Raw genomic sequence first — 20,579 nt, 5'->3', positions numbered from 1 at the left:
GATCGCATCTTTTTTCATGTGCTTGCCCGTTGAAGTTTTAGTGCTGATTATTACGTGTAACTTATGAAAATATTTATTAACTTACCGTGGGAAAACATGTGATAACACTGATTTAAACTTTCACGATTATTACACATCATTATTTTTAAAATCGGGACTTAATCGCGTATAACTACATATTAAACTGACCTCCAACGTTTCAAGGACGGCGTTGTCCCCGTGGTCTCGGAGAAGACTGGCTTGAAATGACATCAACACCTTCTGACAGCCGCGCGAGTTTTTCGAACTACCCGCACTTGGTTTTGATTATCAACTTGAACTGTTTGCGCACTAGGGATGTTACTCTGTCGACATACAACACTGACGATATTTGATTTAACGACTGTCGATATTATTTTCGGCTTACACTTATTAATGACAGGATTCCATGTGGATGAGATCCTAAAACCTTCGTCCCGATTAAAATTGCGATGTTTTTTGATTTCAATGGCTTCACGCACTTTCCTACTGTAGAAATGGCGTTCCGTGGAAAGGACTTTAGGGTCATGTAGTTCGATCCAGTGGTTTGGCCCTGACTCTAACAAATGTTCAGCCACGGCAGACTTGTTGACCTGACGATTTTTCACAGCCGCGATGTGCTCCTTTACCCTTTCTTCTATGGTGCGCTTAGTTTCTCCAATGTAGGAGCTACCACAACTGCAATCAATTTTATAAACGCCAGGTGATTGAAACGGTATAACGTCCTTAGGTGATCTTAGGCTTCCTGCAACTTTGGATAATGGCGTGTACACCGTCTTTATAGAGTACTTTCCAAGTACTGTACCAACCTTATCCGTCACACCTTTAACATACGGCAGAAATGCCGGTTGTCTGAACACCTCAGGACGTTTCCCCCTTGCCTTCCGTCTAGGTTGCCACTTTTTATTCTTGTACCCATTCCTTCTAAGCACCTCCTGAATATGTGACAACTCATCCTTCAAATATTCAGGGTCACACAGATCATACGCATCATAGAGATATAGTTATACGCGATTAAGTCCCGATTTTAAAAATAATAACATGTGATAAGTTGAGATATCACATTAATCTATTCACATTTCCTGTATTAATAATAATTCTTGCTGCAGTATCGCATTTCTCTTAAAGGTGTTAAGATAAAGGAATATCTCAAAATTTATGTTAGGAAACGAAATATTTCTGTGAGTAATTAAGTGCATGCATAAAATATATCGCTATAATAAAATTATTATGTGTTCCTTACATTTCATAAGCAGTATGTTCTGTAGTGTCCAAGGGGGCTGACTATAAGGTCTGGTTAATTTGTCATGTGTTAGTTTTATAAATGTATTATATTTTATGTAGTTGTAATACCAATGTCATGCATTATGATGTAGTTCTTTTTCTAGTCCAGATACGGAAAGACTAAATAGCCCCATTGTCAGCCTCGGAACTATGTGATCTTATTTTCCGGTGTAATGATTTAAAGAAAGAAGACTTATTGTTTTAAAGTTTGCGTAATTATCAGTAAACTGGATTTGTGTTAAAGCAAAAAAGTTTAAGTCTTGAATAAAGCTCAATGTTGAAATGTCTATATTATTATTTTATTCCTATAGGTACTTTGCTCCCCTGTGGGTAGTGCGTACTACGTATTCATAGACCTTTGCCATAATAGACGGTCAACCAAATCTTGGCTCTAATAGGGAACTTGACTGTTCTTAAAATAAAATATTTTATACCATGCACGAAATAAAGCATCAGATTAGAAAACATGGTCTGAAGTTATTTTTAAATCGAATTTCTATTCAATAAGCCCGGTAAAAATATAAAAGTAACTGAATTGACCGTGACGTCACTCAATTCGATTTCATACTAATTCCATATTAGCAAGTCGTTCAAATTCGTTTTGACTGTTCTTAAAAAGCAGCTGATTTGACTAGAAGGCAAGTAGCCTACCAGTGGTAGGCTACTTTCCTCCTAGTCAAATCAGCTTCTTTTTAAGAACTGTCAAAACGAATTTGGTCGACTTGCTAATATGAATTCGAATTGAGTGACGCCACGGTCAACTGATTTACTTTATATATTTCTATCTGATTTATAAAATATAAATTGATGTTAAAAATAACTTCTGTCCCTGTTTTTCTTATAACTATCTGATGCTTTATTTCGTGCATGTTATAAAATATTTTATTTTCTACTCGTCGACTGTAATCTGTCAATTAGGACACCACAGACTAAACTATAAGTGCTAACTTTTCAGTGTTGGATACTCTATGGCAGTTCCGACTCAACTATAATATCTCATTATAGTTGACTTTAGTTAACTGTAATAATTTCAAAAATAGAACTTCATACAATTTCTATACTAATTTGCGATACCTGGCAAATTTTTCTGCATCTGAAACATTTTTTTTTATCTGTCGCGTTATCGGCCAATCAGAGACGGTCATTACAAATAATCTGGTTGTTAGCCTCCCCACAGACGAGTCAGCCTCCCCACAGACGAGTCTTAATTTTCATAATCTTAAAAAAAACTTGTATGCAAATTGACAGTTCAAACTGACACTGACAGATCTGTCAGTGTCAGTTTGCATACAAATTTTTTTTAAGATTATGAATATTAAGACTCGTCTGTGGGGAGGCTACATCGGTGAACGACGCTATTAACATTAATTTTAACTTGAATGATATTTCCGTCCATTGATGATGAAGATGATGACTCGTAGAAAAAGTATTGTATACAATAGTGATGTAATTAAGCTTTTCACTCTCGTACCGTACTATTAGGCCACTCAGCAAGCTTCGTGGCCTAAACATGGTACTCGACTGAAAAGCTTTGTATTATATCACGATTGTATAAAATACTATTTTAAGTACATTCAAGTTTCCCATTAGAGCCAAGATTTGGTCTATAGCAAAGGTCTATGTATATAGTTTAAGTTGCCTATATCGGGTTCACCGGCCAATTGTCTTCATAAAACGCGTGCCTTCCTAAACCTTGTCGTTGGCGGAATCATTGACCAGCCAAGTGCAAGTCGGACTCGCCCACCGTTCCGTACAAACTTTCAATAGTTAAAAATAAATCCCAAGTTAACTCTAAAGACTGTATACAGTATGTACTCTAATGAGCATTATTGTGTAATAATACTCATTAGCACGACGTGCCCCATACGAAAGTCACTGCGTTTTCATACCGTCTGGGTATTTTGAGCAGTGGGGATCATGCGGTAAAAACGGTACGGATACGATACGTCACTGCGATTCCGTGCCGTCTGCGTATTTTGAGCAGCGGTCTGTGGAGCATGCGATAAAAACGGTACCTACGGATACGATGCGTCACTGTGATTCCATACCTTCACCGATTTTTAAGCAGCGGTGTGGTCGCGGCTAAAGCTAAGAACATACTACGCGGACGTCCGTCGTAAAACGACCGCGACCGCGACCTATCAGTGTGCACGGAACAAAACATCCAGAGAGCCAGATTTCGATCGGACGTCCGTGCGCTCAAGGTCACGTCCGCGTCCGTCGACCGATAGTTTGCACGGTTATGTGTATTTCCATTGTCCAGATTCCCGTCCGCGGTCGATTTACGACGGACGTCCGCGTAGTGTGTTCCTAGCTTTAACCATTGTATTTATACACTGTCAAACAAGTCTGTCAGTGAATAAGAACAAAAAAAACTATATGCATCCTTTTCTTTAGGGTGCTAGAGAAAAGGATACTTATAGTTTTCTTGGTTCTTATTTACTGACAGACTTGTTTGACAGAGTATAGCAATTATCTGTAAGGCTAGCACTATAAATATATGGCAACTCTAACTAGGCAATGTTAGTTAGCGCAGGCGAAGATACGGAACTTTACCCATAGATTTAGAATTATTAAACTAGATTGTTTAGTTAGGTCAAAAAGTGTGTCCACATGAGAGGTAATTGTTTGGGCTGGTGTCCCTCTCGCACTTGCTGACAATGTCAACATTATTCAGTGACGTCATCACTGTCATAAATTGGGGATACCAGTCAATTTTCAAAGTTACTACTAAATCTACTAACACCCAATTGAAAGTATTTTTTAATTATACAAATCTTTGATTTACTGGCATCAAAATAATTACATTATAATTATTTTCAAATTTTTTGAAATATATCGAAACCCTAGTTTGAATATAACATTAAAACAAAATAAGAAGTTATAAAGTCAGGTAATATACAGATAAAAATACTACTAATATGGGAACCTCATTAACACTGGCAACACGTGCGAGAGGGACACCAGCCCAAACAATGCCCTCTCATGTGGACCGTTTTCGCTAGTCTGATACGATCGACTTTCTGTTTCAGTAATAAGGTTTAATTTCGTATGGCAAAAAATGTGATTGAGCTGTCCCCTGTAAAGGTCTTTGACTTTACCTACTCGATAGCGTAAACGCTACGGAAAATGTATGTATTTTTGGTTCTACTGAGTAACCGTTTAGGGCCACTACACTTTTTTCAATTCTTTTTCCATTAAGTTTACTTTGTTGAGTAGCGTAGGTAATTTTACCTGATCTATTTTTTTTATTAGTCATTGTATGAGCACGTATGAGACTCTGAACATAACAATGAAAGTTTAAAGGCAGGGTAGTAAAAGTCTTAGTCTTTGGTCATTCTTATATTGTTATTTATTGTTTTTCGATGCCTTTCTCTTAAGTCCTGCTCGCGTAGCAACCACTCCGCCGACCACTAGCAGCACGCAGCTTGTAGCCACTAGCACTGGGACTAAAATATCTACCAGTCGAAGTGGGGCGAGTAACTTGTCGTTCATCTCTTCTAGGAATTCATCTGGCAATTCCATACCCTGAATGAATAGATTATTTTCGTTACTGACATTCAATAAAATTATATAATAAGGTACCTATATAATTTGTAGTAAGATTTTGCCGACACAAATGCTCTCCTTATGATGTCATTTAGGGCATGGTGCCGAGGAAACCTCCCCACACACTGACAACAATTCAACCCTTAATTCGTGTACTTGCGATAAAATTAAAGTAGGTAATTACTTAATATAAAAATATCTAGGTATATACCTACGTATGTTAACGATCGCAATAATAATGTAAATGTCAAAGTATCTAGTTCTAGACAGCTTAAGTGCGTTTTCACATTATCCGATCCGATATCGGATGTCGGACCGATATACCATACATTACAGGCGCCATCTTGATTTTTTTCCATTGAAATCCTTCCGACATCCGATATCGGATCGGATAATGTGAAAACGGCATAAGGGTTAGTAATTTTGTTATCCATATCTATGACGTCATTATTTCGAAGGTAACTATGTAGGTATTAATAAAAAAAGGGACAAAGTACCTGTTCTAGCCAAAATAGTGGCAGTAAAACATTTGGCAAGTTGTTGGTTGCGCTTATCTGTGGTATAGGCCGTAGGAACATATTAAATTGTACTCTTGCTGCCCCTCTTATTACAACACCAGTGTTCTGAAATAATAAAAAAATAGTTCAGTCACGGAGTGAACAGCAGTTAAGGACACAGAGAACATCCTAGGGGTTGGCTTGTAGTTAAGGAATAGCCTGAGCCACCGAAACACGTAAAAAAATGTGATTTCAGTCATCTCCTCCCGTTTCGTACTTTGTTAAATTACGGTCAACCGGGGTGGCTTTAAAACACAGGGGCGACTTTGAAAATTTATTTCGTTTTAAAGTCATACTGTAAGTAAATTCGGGATTTTCTATGGTAGATTTATAATAATATTTATTGATCTAACTAGTTACATGAACAGTTTAAGTAAATGATAAATAATATTATTTTAAAGCCCTTCAAATACCATCAAAGTACCTAACCCCAAATTTTCCTAAAGCCATCCAGGTTGACGTACTCATACTCCTAACAGTCCTAACAGTATTTCCTAACAGTATTTACTATTTTCTAACACACACGTTATATATATATAAATCAGACTTGAGAATTAAAGGAAAGTTTAAACTAGAGATGGGCCGAATATTCGGCATATTCGGCAAGTTTTTCAATGTTCGTATTCGGCCGAATAATTCGGTTGCATTGCCGAATATTTACCGAATAAACAAAGTAAATAACTAATGTAAATCTTACGTATTCCATTGGATAATACGCTCCTATTTTAGTAACTTTTTAAGGAACTGCTAAAAAGAGAGAAACCTATGCGTCAAAATATAAATACATAACAATTGCTGTGTAAAAAAGTTAAAAAAACCTTAGTTTAAGAGTTGAGAAGAGTTTAGAGCGGTTTTAACACTTTTAACTAAGTTTTAGTTATCCACTAAATCATAAAAACATAGTTGTAGTAACATATGTAACCATTATCAATCATTTAATAGTTTTAATGAACATCCCCTTTTAAAACATGGCGTAACCGAATATTCGGCCATGTTCGGTTCGGTAAGTTCGGTAAGCTGAACCGAATGTTCGGCCGAATATTCGTATTCGGCAAAGTCCATATTCGGCCCATCTCTAGTTTAAACCATAACCAACCTTAACATACGTAGGTGTTTTTTTATAAAAAACCTTATAGCAAAAAAATGGCCGAGAGGCCGAACTAGGTAATATTCAGACATTAAAAGTCGATACAAACTACATTATCCCAAAGTTTCGTCCTTGAGGAAGGTCTGGGCTCTTAGTCCATTAAAAGTTATCAAACGTTTCGTGGACAATAAAAATCGTCAGTCAGTTATTTCGCAGTGGAAAAACCGTCAGCTAGACATACGAAGACTTAAAAATATGGTCCTTACCTTACTATGTGAGTAACATTAAAAATAATAAACTGCCTTTAGCAGCTGACTTTCACGAAGGTACAATATATTCATGGCCGTTAATCGCTCGGTCAAGTCTAGTGTCATTCAATGCCATTACATATTTATTCGTTTTAAGTAAACATTTGCATGCTTAATCAGCAAAATATGTCTTTGCACAAAAATATCGTTAAAATAACACCTAAGGCCCACTCGCACCAATCACTTAACTCAGGGTTAGTGGGCTCTCATCTGTCAAATTCCATATAAAATGGTGGGTTAAGGGTTAACCCACCGTTTCCGTTGGTGCAAGTGGCCCTAAATGTGCCACATTTTTCGTAAATAAATAATTTTATTATTTGTATGTTCTTTCCATATCTCGGGACCATGGGGTCCCGGACCCGGACCTTTGGGAGGCATACGTGAGGCCGAAGCCAACAGCGCAGAGGCCCTTTCTCACAATTTAATCTAAAAGCAAGGGAATACACCTTTATGTGTTTCTCCGTTTTAAAACTATCGGGTCTTTTACGAGCCCGGTCATTTATAAGGCGTGCTTGGGGATATAGATCCAACACGTAGAGGCGGTTTGGAGATATTTGATGTCATGTAGAACGCCTGCGGGAACCCATTTACCGCAGGACATTAGAAACTATTGTAATTAAAACCCATAGAGGGTTGAAGTTTGGATGACTTACGAAAATGGGCTATTGCAAAGGTCCGGACACCTACCATAACATTGCATTGCAATCACAAGTTTCCAAGGCAGGCACTCGTACCTACTCGTAGCATGGGGACCTGATACGCCAGATAAACTTTTTTTTATTTTTTTTTATACTCGGTCGGTGACAAACAAGCATATGGTCCGCCTGATGGAAAGCGGTCACCGTAACCTGTGGAGACCTCCAACTCACATGCGCGTTGCCAACCCATTAGAAACTCATTATTATTTGTTATTCAAACTGCATACCCACAGCACGCCTAGGAACCGTGAGTGACAATAATATGTAGGTACTACCAAGTACCTACTACCTAATACTTACAGGCTCCAAGTCCATCCATATTCTATGTATATCCTCGTTAGGTGTCATGCCAATAACACCGTTCCGATATATCGGATCAGCGAATAAGAAGTGCGGATTGCTCAAGACCAAGAACCCACCTGAAATAAAATTATGTTGCATTATACTGGTGCCCTTTAATAGTGGATAATGCACTTACTGGGCACTGCACGATAACTGCGCGCGCAGCCTGCTATCTCTATAAGATATTTATTATTTTATACATGTGTGTTGGATGAACAGTTGAACCTACCTGTATTGATTTAATATATGCAGCGGCCGGGTGGCAGGCAGATATAAATGGGTACAGACGAATAAAAAAATAGATATTCCTATTTTCAAATCCAAAGCTAGAGAGTAGGTAATAAAATCATAGATATTTAACAGACGAGATTTTACGAGCTTATTAGCACAAAACTCTCGTACAAATAGCAATAGCAGGTGTGGGAAAAGACGATCGTAAATATGCTTGAGTATGTTAATCTAGAGCGGCCCTTACCTTACTGAAATATTTACAAATAAGGGCCTAATCAAAAATAGTATAAGGTTAGTCAAATCATGTCAATGTCTTTTTCAAAGGTGAGTGCTCGTAAGTCGCAGGTAAACTGTGTTAATGATAAGCCTTAGTAAGTCATTGACCTATATAGGTAGTATTAGATTTATAATCCTTAAAACATCTAAAATTATAAGTTGTATAAATCCAGTGATAAAAACGCACATGTGTAAGCTGTTTCTGTGTACATTCGGGTTCATTTACATCTAAAATATCTGAACCCGCTTTTATGTTCATAGTATTAGAGCATTCCGAACGCTCAGATATTTCTGTTCCAGTACCTAACTGAGTAGATGTAACTTTACTGAACTCGTAGGTAACACAAAATCGACTTATCGCAGATACTTTTTACGTCTGCAAAAGGTAGTTTGAAGAATTAATAACTAACCTTCATTAATTATTTTAATCGTAATTAATAACATGCTGATGCTGTCAAAAACAAATAGTATCACATCTATATATAGTACAAAATAGCGTTAGATCACGTTTGTTACCTACTGCTATGAGAGTAGACTTAATCTTAATTCATTATAGGGTTGTGCGAAATGAGGTATAGTAGTAGCAGATAATTTATTTAGAGAGGTACATTATTAGCATATCTAAATACCTACCTATGTTTAAGAATTCCTTAAAAATTTATGGAATATTCAATGAAAAACTATGAATTCCTTAAAAATTACATTACTATAATATATCTCAAGAACTACTTATATGCTATGGATTTCAAATTGGAATATTCGTAGTTATGAATCAACACTTTTGGAGTTTCGGGTGTCCATGGGTGGCAGTGATCGCTTATACAGTCAGTCTGATCGTTTGCCTCCTCTCATAAAAATGAATATTATTAAGCTCTACAAATTGGTAATGTATTTTTAGGGTTCCGTAGTCAATTAGGAACCCTTATAGTTTCGCCATGTCTGTCCGTCTTCGGTCCCTATCCGTCCGTCCGCGGATAAGCTCAGTGACCGTTAGCACTAGAAAGCTGAAATTTGGTACCAATATGTATATCAATCACGCCGACAAAGTGGTAAAATAAGAAGTGAAAAAAATGTTTTTCATCACACCCGCACTTTCAATGTGCTATTGCACGCAGGCGGAGCGTGAGTTATAGAAAAATCGTTCTCCCAAGGGAATAATGAAATTTCTTGTACCGTACTTAACTTTTTTACAACTACATATTTACATATTTTTTACATTGCGAGTGTGATGAAAAACATAAATATATGAATATTACTAACTCGAGTCTTTAAATCGCTCCGGCAAGCCGTCGCGGTTTAACTTACTCTCGTTAGTAATATTCAACTTCCTCCCCTTGTTGCACAATGTACTATTATCAGGGTACCCCCCCCCCCCCCTACACGTAAAGTGGGGAGTGTATTTTTTCACATCATCTCTAACGTGTGATATATTGTTGGATAGGTATTTAAAAATGAATAGGGGTTTACGAAAATAATCTTTTGATATTGTATATCCCGGTCATTATGATAATGCTACGTGATCGTTGGGCAAATTGATAATAAGTTTAACAAGTTTGCATGAACGCCATTTTTAATCACATTGCCCGGTCATTATGATACTGCTACGTAATCGTTGGGCAATTTGATAATAAATTTAACAGGTTTTTCTGAACGCCATTTTTTATCACATTGCCCGGGCATTATGAATATGATACTGCTACATGATTGTTGGGCAATTTGATAATAAGTTTAATAAGTATACTGGGTGTTTCCTAACAAATAATGAAATGTAATTTGCGCTTTCTTGAATAAGCATACTTTTTAACCGCGGCCCTTAAATCTCAAGGAAGGTGGTTCTCAATTCGTCTGTATTTTTTTTATGTTTGTTCCACGATATCTCTGCCGTTATTTAGAATTTTTTTTTGATTGAATGTATATGCATACAGATTGGTCTCATTTTTATCAGAACCCAGTTTTGATGATGGATCCTGGAGAAATCGAGGGAACTCCTCAAATCTGAAAGGCATACATATAGTGATTTTTATGTTTTTAAAGCAACAGCATGCATTTACGTACGCATTCTGCAGAGCTAGTTCACCATCTAAGTTTATTGACAATTGCTTTTTGACACCTAAAGTGCTATTATATCCCTCTCCTAGCGAGAAAGGGACACTCGGTCATACCTACTAAACAAACTAGGCGTTTCACCATCTTTGCCATGCGTGAAAGTACACTATTATGATAGCGCTTACCGGTAGCTCTGCTTTATGGCTCTCGCCCTCCCCCGACATCATCTATGTCTCACTAAGGCTCGAAGCGAGCTCTGATCTACGGCCTATGTCGGACTTTTTTTTTTATACCACATCGGTGGCAAACAGGTATACGGCCCGCCTGATGGAAAGCGGTCACCGTAACCTATGGACGCCCGCAGTTCAAGGGGTGTCACGTGCACGTTGCCGACCCATTAGAAACTTGTACACTCGTTTTTTGAAGAACCCCATACTGTAGTTCATCAGGAATACCTCGATAGGGAGCTAATTCTACAGCCGGAGCGTTCGTGGGAGGAAATTCCGGAGGACTTGTCGTTTAACTCTAAATCATTGATTTTCCTTGACATCGAGAAACAACACTTAAAGAATGGCTGAAAGGTTGTCGAGAGGTGAGACTGCGGTAGCCAGCTTCCGGTGATCCGTTCAGGCTGCCGATGTTATGACACTTTCTCATTTTATAATATTAGTATGGATTCTCATACTGTGTAATTTTCTTTGTGTAAATAAAATAAAAAAATCTCTATTCTTGCGCAAAATTCAGTTATTTGGTGTGTTATTATTACTTTGCCCAACAGAGGATGGGCAATATGTATAATGCCCGGGAAAAAATCAGGTATTTGGTATGTTATTATCACTTTGCCCAACAGAGGATGGGCATTATGTATAATGCCCGGGCAAAATTCAGCTATTTGGTGTTATTATTACTTTGCCCAACAGAGGATGGGCATTATGTATAATGCCCGGGCAAAATTCAGCTATTCGATATGTTATTATCACTTTGCCCAACAGAGGATGGGCATTATGTATAATGCCTGGGCAAAATTCAGCTATTCGATGTGTTATTATTACTTTGCCCAACAGAGGATGGGCATTATGTATAATGCCCGGGCAATTTGATTATTTGAATAGTTATTATCAAACTGCCCACTCACAATGGGCATTATTCATAATGCCCGGGCATTATGTATAGTGCCCGATTTATCACTTGGTCCATAACATATATACTCGTATATTTTCGAAAATAGTTAATCGCTCCAAAAGTTTAAAAAAATGTGTGTCCCCCCCCTCTAACTTTTGAACCATAAGTTTAAAAAATATGAAAAAAATCACAAAAGTAGAACTTTACCACATCTCGGACACTGGCGATCAAATATATGAAAGAGGCGCGTTCCTAGCACACAGTATAAGCTCGTGTAGGTGAACGCGTACTATGCTTGTATGAGTGAAATATGACAGGTCGACTGTTCGCGTTTTTGACGCGTTTTTGAGAGGGGGTGGGTGGCACTTTCAGCGGGGAGCGGGAGTGGCCATACTGTACGATAGTACTCTTTAGACTAGACACTTTAGACTAAGCGCCCGGACCCGCCAGAACTTCCTAATTTTCTTAAGGATGTTTATTTTAATCTTTCGTCTCTGGACTAAAAAGCCACCGTGACAAAAAGTAACAAATAATGGTACTTATTGCAGTGAGTGACAGCCCTAGCAGAACCGGCCTCACTGGACCTGCGCTTGATTAACTTGCTTTCCACGGAGGTGTCTCATCCACATGAATATTAATCGCGAACATTAACTTTGGAAAATGATTGCCACGGTGAACCAAAAGGTCACCATCAATCACGCTAAATGTTATGATACTTACAATCTACATAGTAAGTAGAGGCTGTAGAGGTATAACTATAGGTAGTGACACTAGTGACCCTGCCTGCTACGCCGCGGTCCCGGGTTCGAATCCCGGTAGGGCATTTATTTGTGTGATGAGCACAGATATTTGTTCCCGAGTCATGGATGTTTTCTATGTATATAAGTATTTATATATTATACACGGTGCTCGTGAGCATTGCGAGAGATTTTAACCACGCATTTCTGAGGCTAAAGGAAAGATTTTTTTTTAATTCACATGAGGAAATTTTGCCTAAAAAAAATGTTTTTTTAATTTTTTCGAATGTATTTTTACATAAAAAGTAAATGTTATTCATAAAACTAGCGCTTCAAAAGAATTTTGACGTTTTTTTCTGAAAACCACATTTTTGAAAACTTTTATTTCGTACTTTTGGACATCTATCAATGAGAATAGTGAGACAAATTCTCCATAATGGCATCAACATCGTTAAAAACAGCCTTTTGTACTGAGTAACAATAAGAAAATATTTTTTTTTCAATTGGTCATAACTCTGAAACTAGGCGAAATCTAGAAAAGTGTATATGACATTTTAGTCTTAAAATGGGATCAAAAATATGCTCTTAAAGTCTCTCGCAATGCTCACGAGCACCGTGTATATATCGTTGTCTGAGTACTGTAACAGAACAAGCGTCTATGACGAGGAAATGGACTCGTTATTACATATAAAACTTACGGCGAATCAACTTTTCCTTGACCAACTTTTTGGTGCATATTTCCTTCGGGATTTCATTGAATATTTTAACAAATAATATCTTTGATGGTTTATCACATGTTTAGTCACGTCTTCACTCATAAAATTCACTATTATTTGGTGCAAAACAGGTTGGAAAAACGTATTTATCAACAAACTACATTCACATGGACGGAATACTGACACTGACAGTTGTCAGCTGCGTAACGTTCCGATATTATGTCTGGATTTCATTTACAAGTCAAAGAAATAATAATGACTAATATTGGTTATTATGCTTCCTGAGTATATCATTCAATGTAACATTTAGTAACAGATAAAATATTTCATTGCGAAATTACTTACAAAATAAATAAGAATGTTCCACAAAATAATATTTACGTAAAAATATTTGCGAATCGCTCCACTATTGGACTGCATAGGTATCAATATCAATAGCTCTGTCTCTCTCTAAAACACGTGCACTCGGCATCTGTTGATAAGCAAACATCCGTGTGTAAATCGTGAACTCTAATGCATAGGGCATAAGACTTAGTAAACAAAGCAAACGTTTGAGTAGCCATAATGTCGGAAGTCGAATGTCGAATGTCGGAAGTCGAATGTCGAATGTCGGAAGTCGAATGTCGAATGTCGGAAGTCGAATGTCGAATGTCGGAAGTCGAATGTCGGAAGTCGAATGTCGAATGTCGGAAGTCGAATGTCGGAAGTCGAATGTCGAATGTCGGAAGTCGAATGTCGAATGTCGGAAGTCGAATGTCGAATGTCGGAAGTCGGATGTCGAATGTCGGAAGTCGGATGTCGGATGTCGGAAGTCGGAAGTCGGAGATAGAATCTATAAAAGGGTCGGAGCGAGCCGACGCGCGTCATTCTTAAAATATCTACAAGACTAACAGTGTCTCTGGCTTTCGTGTGTTATACTGGTGAGTGAAGTTGTTCTGCTATTATTTCTCTGTTTGTTTTTACTTGGAAATTATTCTAAGTGATTGTAAACTTTGAAATTGTGTCTCTGTTTGGTTGTGCGGGGACAATATCGTCGTACAGTTGAACTTAGACCTATGGTGGAATTGCTTTACTGTCAGTTGTGGGGTTAATTTAGTGTTCTATTTATAGTGTAGTGTTACATTTAAATTGTTGTGTATAGTGAAGTTTTCTGTGCTTTGTTTCATGAGTGCCGTCAAGCAATACAAAGACTGGGTCGATGTATGGCTGGTGCTTGGAGATAAGTCTGTGTTTGGTTTTGTAGGGAGTAATTCTTGCAAAACTAAGCTTAGATTATAGCACGTAAAGGAAACTTCACTCGTTTGTTTAGTTGGTCAGTAAAATTGAATTTAGTAATTTTCTATGGGGTTATTTTATGAAAGTTATAAGCCAGATCATTGTTTGTGACAGACTGTTGTCCGGCTAAGCGCTTTATACCTTGCGGCTGTTAAACATAAGGCGTTTAGGAGTCTTTTTGTTCCAAGTGGAGGCTTGGGCGTCTTTATTTACTTACAAAAGGCGTATTTTCTCACCGGTCTCAAAGAGTCCAACTGTTAGATGGAAGTGAGGACTTTCACGATTGACGAAAGACATTAGGAGTAATCCTTGCTCACTGAAGTCAGCAGTATTTGAGGCTGGGGTCCTATATATATATATATTTATTTACTCGGTGCTCTGGTCCATGCTGGCGTTGGTCGCTGGGGATTTCGGTTGTGATTGATCCATATCTAAGTAAAGTTTGATCGCAGCTGGGTCTCCCATGTGGCTGGTACTGGTGTGTCCTAGAATACTGGATATATACACGGATAGGGCGATCTACTCTCTGCTACCCTAGCCCGCGGGCAAAAGCAGAGGGGGGGATCATAACTCAAGCCTATAGGTTGCCTATCTCAGCTTCGCTGGCTGAACTGTACAGCTTATGGTAGGGATACACTTGTGCATATTTTGAACACAAGATCTATGGTAAGTGATGGTCTGTGTTTCAGATATGCTAGAGTAGGGAAAACGATAGGACTAGGGTAAAGTCACACACTATTTCTATGAAAGTAGAGTTCTTTTATGATTGGTCTTGGAATATAATTGGTCAACGTGTATTGTGGAGAAATAATTTAACTACTACTATTTATATGGTTTAAATGGACTTTAAATGTGGTGTTTACTATCTTAAAATAAGTGGTAGAACTGGTAATTTATAAAATCTCTTATTACTTAATTTATCTGAGTGAAATTAATAATTGTGGTAGCAATTTCTGATCTTTCGGTGTGGCTGTGGGACACTTAGTGTTGCTAACTGGTTTTAAAGGTAAATTCTATCAAGATGGTTAGGGAAACAAACTATTCTTTGGAATAAAAAGCATAGGTTTGTTATAGGGCCCAGTGGCATGCGAGCGCCGTCCACTGATGGAAAGTCAAAAGCTTAGAAAAGTTAGTAGACTTAGTTCTTATAAAAGTTAGCAACTGCTCGGTGTTTCGATAAAACATTAGAAAGATCGAGAAGTTATGGTCTATTAGCAGTATTGGGGAACGGGGGGTTTAGCTAGGGAAAAAGGAACAAAACAAAAAAGGGGTTAGTTCGTAGATAGATAGCTCTTCAGGCTTACTTGCTTAGGATCCTGATAAAGTGGTTTGATCAGGTCAGGGGTCCCATACCGTATCGCAAGCCCTTGCCCAAGCCGGGACCACTAATAAGGCGTAGCGGATGATTACCAAAATATTTTTTAATATTTATTTCATGTATGTTTCACTCACTAACTTTTATTCTAAAATTTCTTCATCACGTCATTAATTTTCTCACATATAACTTTCTAGGCCTAAATCTGATAAAATACTCTTCTATAACACTACATTATTATGCTACAATAACCTTTATTCTTCTTTAAAATATAAATAAATAAAAATTTAAATATTAGTCAAAAATACAGCTGATACTCATTAAAGGATCTAGGTTATTGCGGATCACATCGAAGGGTTCTACTTATTCACGCTAGACGATCACAAGGCCAAATTTACGGGGTATATTTAAAGGGGGGTTAACTATACTGTTGATTAGTCAAGTAAGTAGATAAGTAAGGTGAGCGGAGTTTTAGTTACAGTACCCACAACACAAGCCTTCTTGAGCTTACCGTGGGCCTCAGTCAGTCTGTGTAAGAATGTCCTAAAATATTTATTTATTTATTTTTTTATATGTCCATTACAAGTTACGTGTTTTTTTATGTGTGATAATATACAGCACGACCACGGATGATTTTACTAATTCTGTTGCGGTACAAATTCACGAAAAAAATAGTACTTTTTTGTACTTACATTAAAAGAAATGTACCTTTATGGTTTCGGAGTTTCGACATAGGGGCCGTGGTCGTGCTAGGTAGGTACTCCCTGGCACGACCACACTATATTTAATGATTTTTTAAATTTCTGTTGTGGTACAAATTCACGAAAAAAAATGTACTTTTTTGTACTTACCTTTTTAAAAAAAAATACCCACATGGTTTCGGAGTTTCGACATGGGTTGTGGTCGTACTAGGATAGGTACTTACTACCTGGCACGACCACACTAAGTTTTTGAAGTAATTTACATAGTACAATTTCAAAACATTTGTTTGACATTAATTTGACCGTCAAATTAAACATACCTAAATATAGTGTGGTCGTGCCAGGAAGTACTTATCTAGCACGACCACAACCCATGTCAAAACTCCGAAACCATGCGAGCATTTTTAAAAAGGTAAGTACAAAAAAGTACATTTTTTTTCGTGAATTTGTACTGCAACAGAAATTTAAAAACTCATTAAATATAGTGTGGTCGTGCCTGGGAGTACCTACCTAGCACGACCACGGCCCCTACGCCGAAACTCCAAAACCATAAAGGTACATTTCTTTTAAACGTAGGTACAAAAAAGTACATTTTTTTTCGTGAATTTGTACCGCAACAGAATTAATAAAATCATCCGTGGTCGTGCTGTATAGTATCACACTTTTTTTATTTCTGTTATTTTCAACAGATCGTTAGATTCATTAACAGGTATATATATACATTTTTGTTCAATTTAAAAACATGAACAATATCGATTTCATACCAACACAAAACAAATGAATTAATAAGCGTGAGAGATATTCATTAATAGAGAGCGGATTTCATGTAGCGATTTAAATATGAATATGGATATGACTCGCACAATTTATTATTTTTGTACACACAAAAAATGTATAAAAGTAAAACCCTTTTTAGGGTTCCGTAGTCAACTAGGAACCCTTATAGTTTCGCCATGTCTGTCTGTCCGTCCGTCCGTCCGTCCGTCCGCGGATAATCTCAGTAACCGTTAGCACTAGAAAGCTGAAATTTGGTACCAATATGTATATAAATCACGCCAACAAAGTGCAAAAATAAAAAATGGAAAAAAATGTTTTATTAGGGTACTCCCCCTACATGTAAAGTGGGGGCTGACATTTTTTTTCATTCCAACCCCAACGTGTGATATATTGTTGGATAGGTATTTAAAAATGAATACGGGTTTACTAATATTGTTTTTTGATAATATTTATATTTTCGGAAATAATCGCTCCTAAAGGAAAAAAAAGTGCGTCCCCCCCCTCTAACTTTTGAACCATATGTTTAAAAAATATGAAAAAAATCACAAAAGTAGAACTTTATAAAGACTTTCTAGGAAAATTATTTTGAACTTGATAGGTTCAGTAGTTTTTGAGAAAAATACGAAAAACTACGGAACCCTACACTGAGCGTGGCCCGACACGCTCTTGGCCGATTTTAGATGCTTTTGTGACTATTGGGCTCAAATAATAATGATAATAAAATAAAAAATAAAAAAAAATGTTTGTTACTGTTTAATAGTTTATTTATTTAAGTTCTTGTAAAAAAATCTATATTACGAGTCAAAGAATAGAAAAATTAAAATAATTCGCTTCCTGGGGGCCGATTTTTGAGTCTCACTGTCACTAAAATACCGGTTGAAAACGGTGAATTGCCTATTATTTTCAGTGACAATTTTCTGAATTTGAACGTCGTGAGACTCAAAAATCGGCCCCCTGTAGACAAACTCATTTATTTAGAATAAAATACTTTTCTTTTAAATGTATTTTTTTTGTAAAATAACATTAATTTAATCTAATTAGTCAGCGATGTTTGCGGTGTGCGATGTAATAATAATAGATTGTAAGATCCACATGACATGTATTTAAAAAATTGCACTAATCATATCCATATTAATATTTAAATCGCTACATGAAATCCGCTCTCTATTCATTAATTAGTAAGTGAAAATAAATATGAAAGGTAGTGTCAAGTATCTGACGGAATATGTCAAAATAAATCAAATTACATGCGAAATTACAAGTGTATATTCCTATGTAGGTTGGTAGGTGTTTGATCACGTTGGCGAATGAGAAGAACAAATAAGAAAGGAACTAAATAAAGTTACTTTTGTGTTCTTAAATAGTAAGAGAAGCCATGAAGTCATAGTGTTAAAATTGCAGAAAAACCTAATATTTACGAGTTTTAATTACTATAAGGTAAGGTGGGGGAAGATTGAACGGTTTTTCTTGAGGGGTAACGCGAAATATGTTCAGTATAACGAAGCATTGCAAGGGCGGCTTTCTATCTACCCCGCATTTTTGCGTTGGGGATTAAAACGATCGGACCCTAAAGTGGAAATTAGTCAGCAAAGGTGGATTGCGCTGTATGGGCGCATTCATTACAATCTTCTCGTCTAAAGTAATAGTTATTGTAGACCTAACATATACTTTGTAGTAGGTAGATACATATTCTTAGCTTTTACACCTCTTCTCCTTGTTTATAAATACTTTTTAAGCATGAGGTAGTACTTATTCGCCATCAAGAATTGAATTTATGAATAAGATTTAGAATTAATGTGTTTGAATGAGAAGAAAATTATGATCATGTTAGTAAATTAAGTGAGAATAGAGAAGTATTGTGGACATCATAAACATCCGCATAATATTGCACATAATTAGCGTTGTTAAATAAGACAAGTGCGATAGTGCGTATGTACCGCGTTCAATTAGGGTGGTCCACGTCTATATGGAGAAAAAATAAATTTATTAATCCTTTCTCCACTCATTATTTAGTTGACCACAAAGAGTAAACAACAACTTTGCCTCCCTTGTAAAACAAATAACTATTAGACATTTTTTATGTGCTATCCACTGATATCCAATTAATTACTTTAAATACCTTCTATGTTTGTCATAGTTCGTAGAAGCAAGTGCGTCACTATGGGAAAAAGTTCAATTAATATAGGTGCATTCTTTTAAGCGTGCTCTGCTTTTTCTCACGAACGTCTATCCAATTAATACACTGATATGTCTGTTAAAACGATACGGTAGGGGTCAATTCTCCATACAAACGCTCTCGACTATTTCCTCTCTGGTTTTTGAAGATAGAGCAATGATTTTTTCAACACAGATTGTTATTATTTTTATCTGTGTCAGACCATTTTGATTTTTGATATTCTGCTTTTTAAAGACTCTAGAGCCAATCAAAAATTTCCAAAAATGGCCTTTTTCATTGTGGCGCAAAAAAAGGTGTGATACTCAAGATTGGTAACAAATTAACCAAAAAAGCTAGACGGTCCGACATAGATTATTTCATCGTATTCAGATTCTCAAATTTCGTTCCGATTGATTAAGTTTTGAAGGAGGAAAGAGTCGAGAGCGAAACCTCGATTTTAAAGATTTTTTTGAAATATCTTTTGACTGAGTTGTTCTTAATGGACAATTTTTTTACGATAAATCTAGTTAATAACACTTGTATATTTAACTAAAATTCCCAAGTTGAAAGGGGGGCTCCTTTCCATTTTAGCATTTTCGCTACCGTATCCTCTTAATAATGAATATAAACACACATTGTAACGATAAAGTGGTTTAATAATTTAATAAGGCAGTATTTTTTTGGTTCAATTATACACAACTAAGGAGCACTTAAGTGATGTGCTATAATAATTTCAATCATCTATCATATAGCGAAGGGACACGGTACAAAGGTCACTTTATCCTGAGTTCCTTCGCGCCGCTGCGCTTCCATGGTGTTACCGGGGACGTGGTGCCGTCCGCAAATATGCGACTTTTGTAAACACTGTCGCTTTGTGGGGCAAATCTAAAAGTTATTAATTTCGGTTGTTTTGGCTTTAAATACAAATCAAATATAGCATTTCGTTCCGCATCTGGCATTTGTTCGATAGCGGTCGAAGTAGTTTCAGAAGTTATGGTCCTCCAATGCCTGGAACTACTGCTACGTGTAGTATATGGAATAGTGACACTTTTCGGGGTAGTAATCGTAAAACTGCTTGTTGTGATACTGCTTTTAAAACTGCTTGTTGTGAGACTGCTTTGAGTGCCTTTAGTTCGAGGTTTAGTAGTAAAAGCGGTCGTGATTCTACTATGACCTGTGAAAGTATTTGGAGTTGTGGTGGTAGGCAAATTTGAGATACGATCATAAGAAGATTTGTTTTTGCTATGCACTGTAGTAGACGTTATAGACGTATTGGTCCTTGAAGATAAAGTCCTGCTAGTTGCAAATGTTTTAAAGCCATCTCTAGGGAAGAAAGACGTCGATGGTTCGGTAGTCGTAGTTAATTTATAAGTGGAAATAGGATT

The 20,579-nt window shown here is 36.9% G+C and overlaps 1 protein-coding gene across 2 annotated transcripts in view; it reads right to left on the bottom strand.

Moving 5' to 3' along the window:
* Positions 1-4,629: 4,629 nt before the first annotated feature.
* The window catches only part of LOC125241756 (sensory neuron membrane protein 2), a 32,567-nt gene continuing 16,617 nt past the window's right edge, over positions 4,630-20,579 (bottom strand). For both annotated transcript variants that reach the window (XM_048150371.1, XM_048150372.1), the window contains 3 exons: positions 7,802-7,920; positions 5,349-5,474; positions 4,630-4,830 (listed from right to left, as the gene is read on the bottom strand). In XM_048150371.1, coding sequence (XP_048006328.1) covers positions 4,651-4,830; positions 5,349-5,474; positions 7,802-7,920 — 425 coding nt within the window. In that variant the 3' untranslated portion in view covers positions 4,630-4,650. The remainder of the gene's footprint in view (positions 4,831-5,348; positions 5,475-7,801; positions 7,921-20,579) is intronic.

This window comes from Leguminivora glycinivorella, chromosome Z, assembly GCF_023078275.1.
Source record: "Leguminivora glycinivorella isolate SPB_JAAS2020 chromosome Z, LegGlyc_1.1, whole genome shotgun sequence".
Taxonomy (NCBI): domain Eukaryota; kingdom Metazoa; phylum Arthropoda; class Insecta; order Lepidoptera; family Tortricidae; genus Leguminivora; species Leguminivora glycinivorella.
This window is presented reverse-complemented; position numbering and strand designations above follow the sequence as displayed.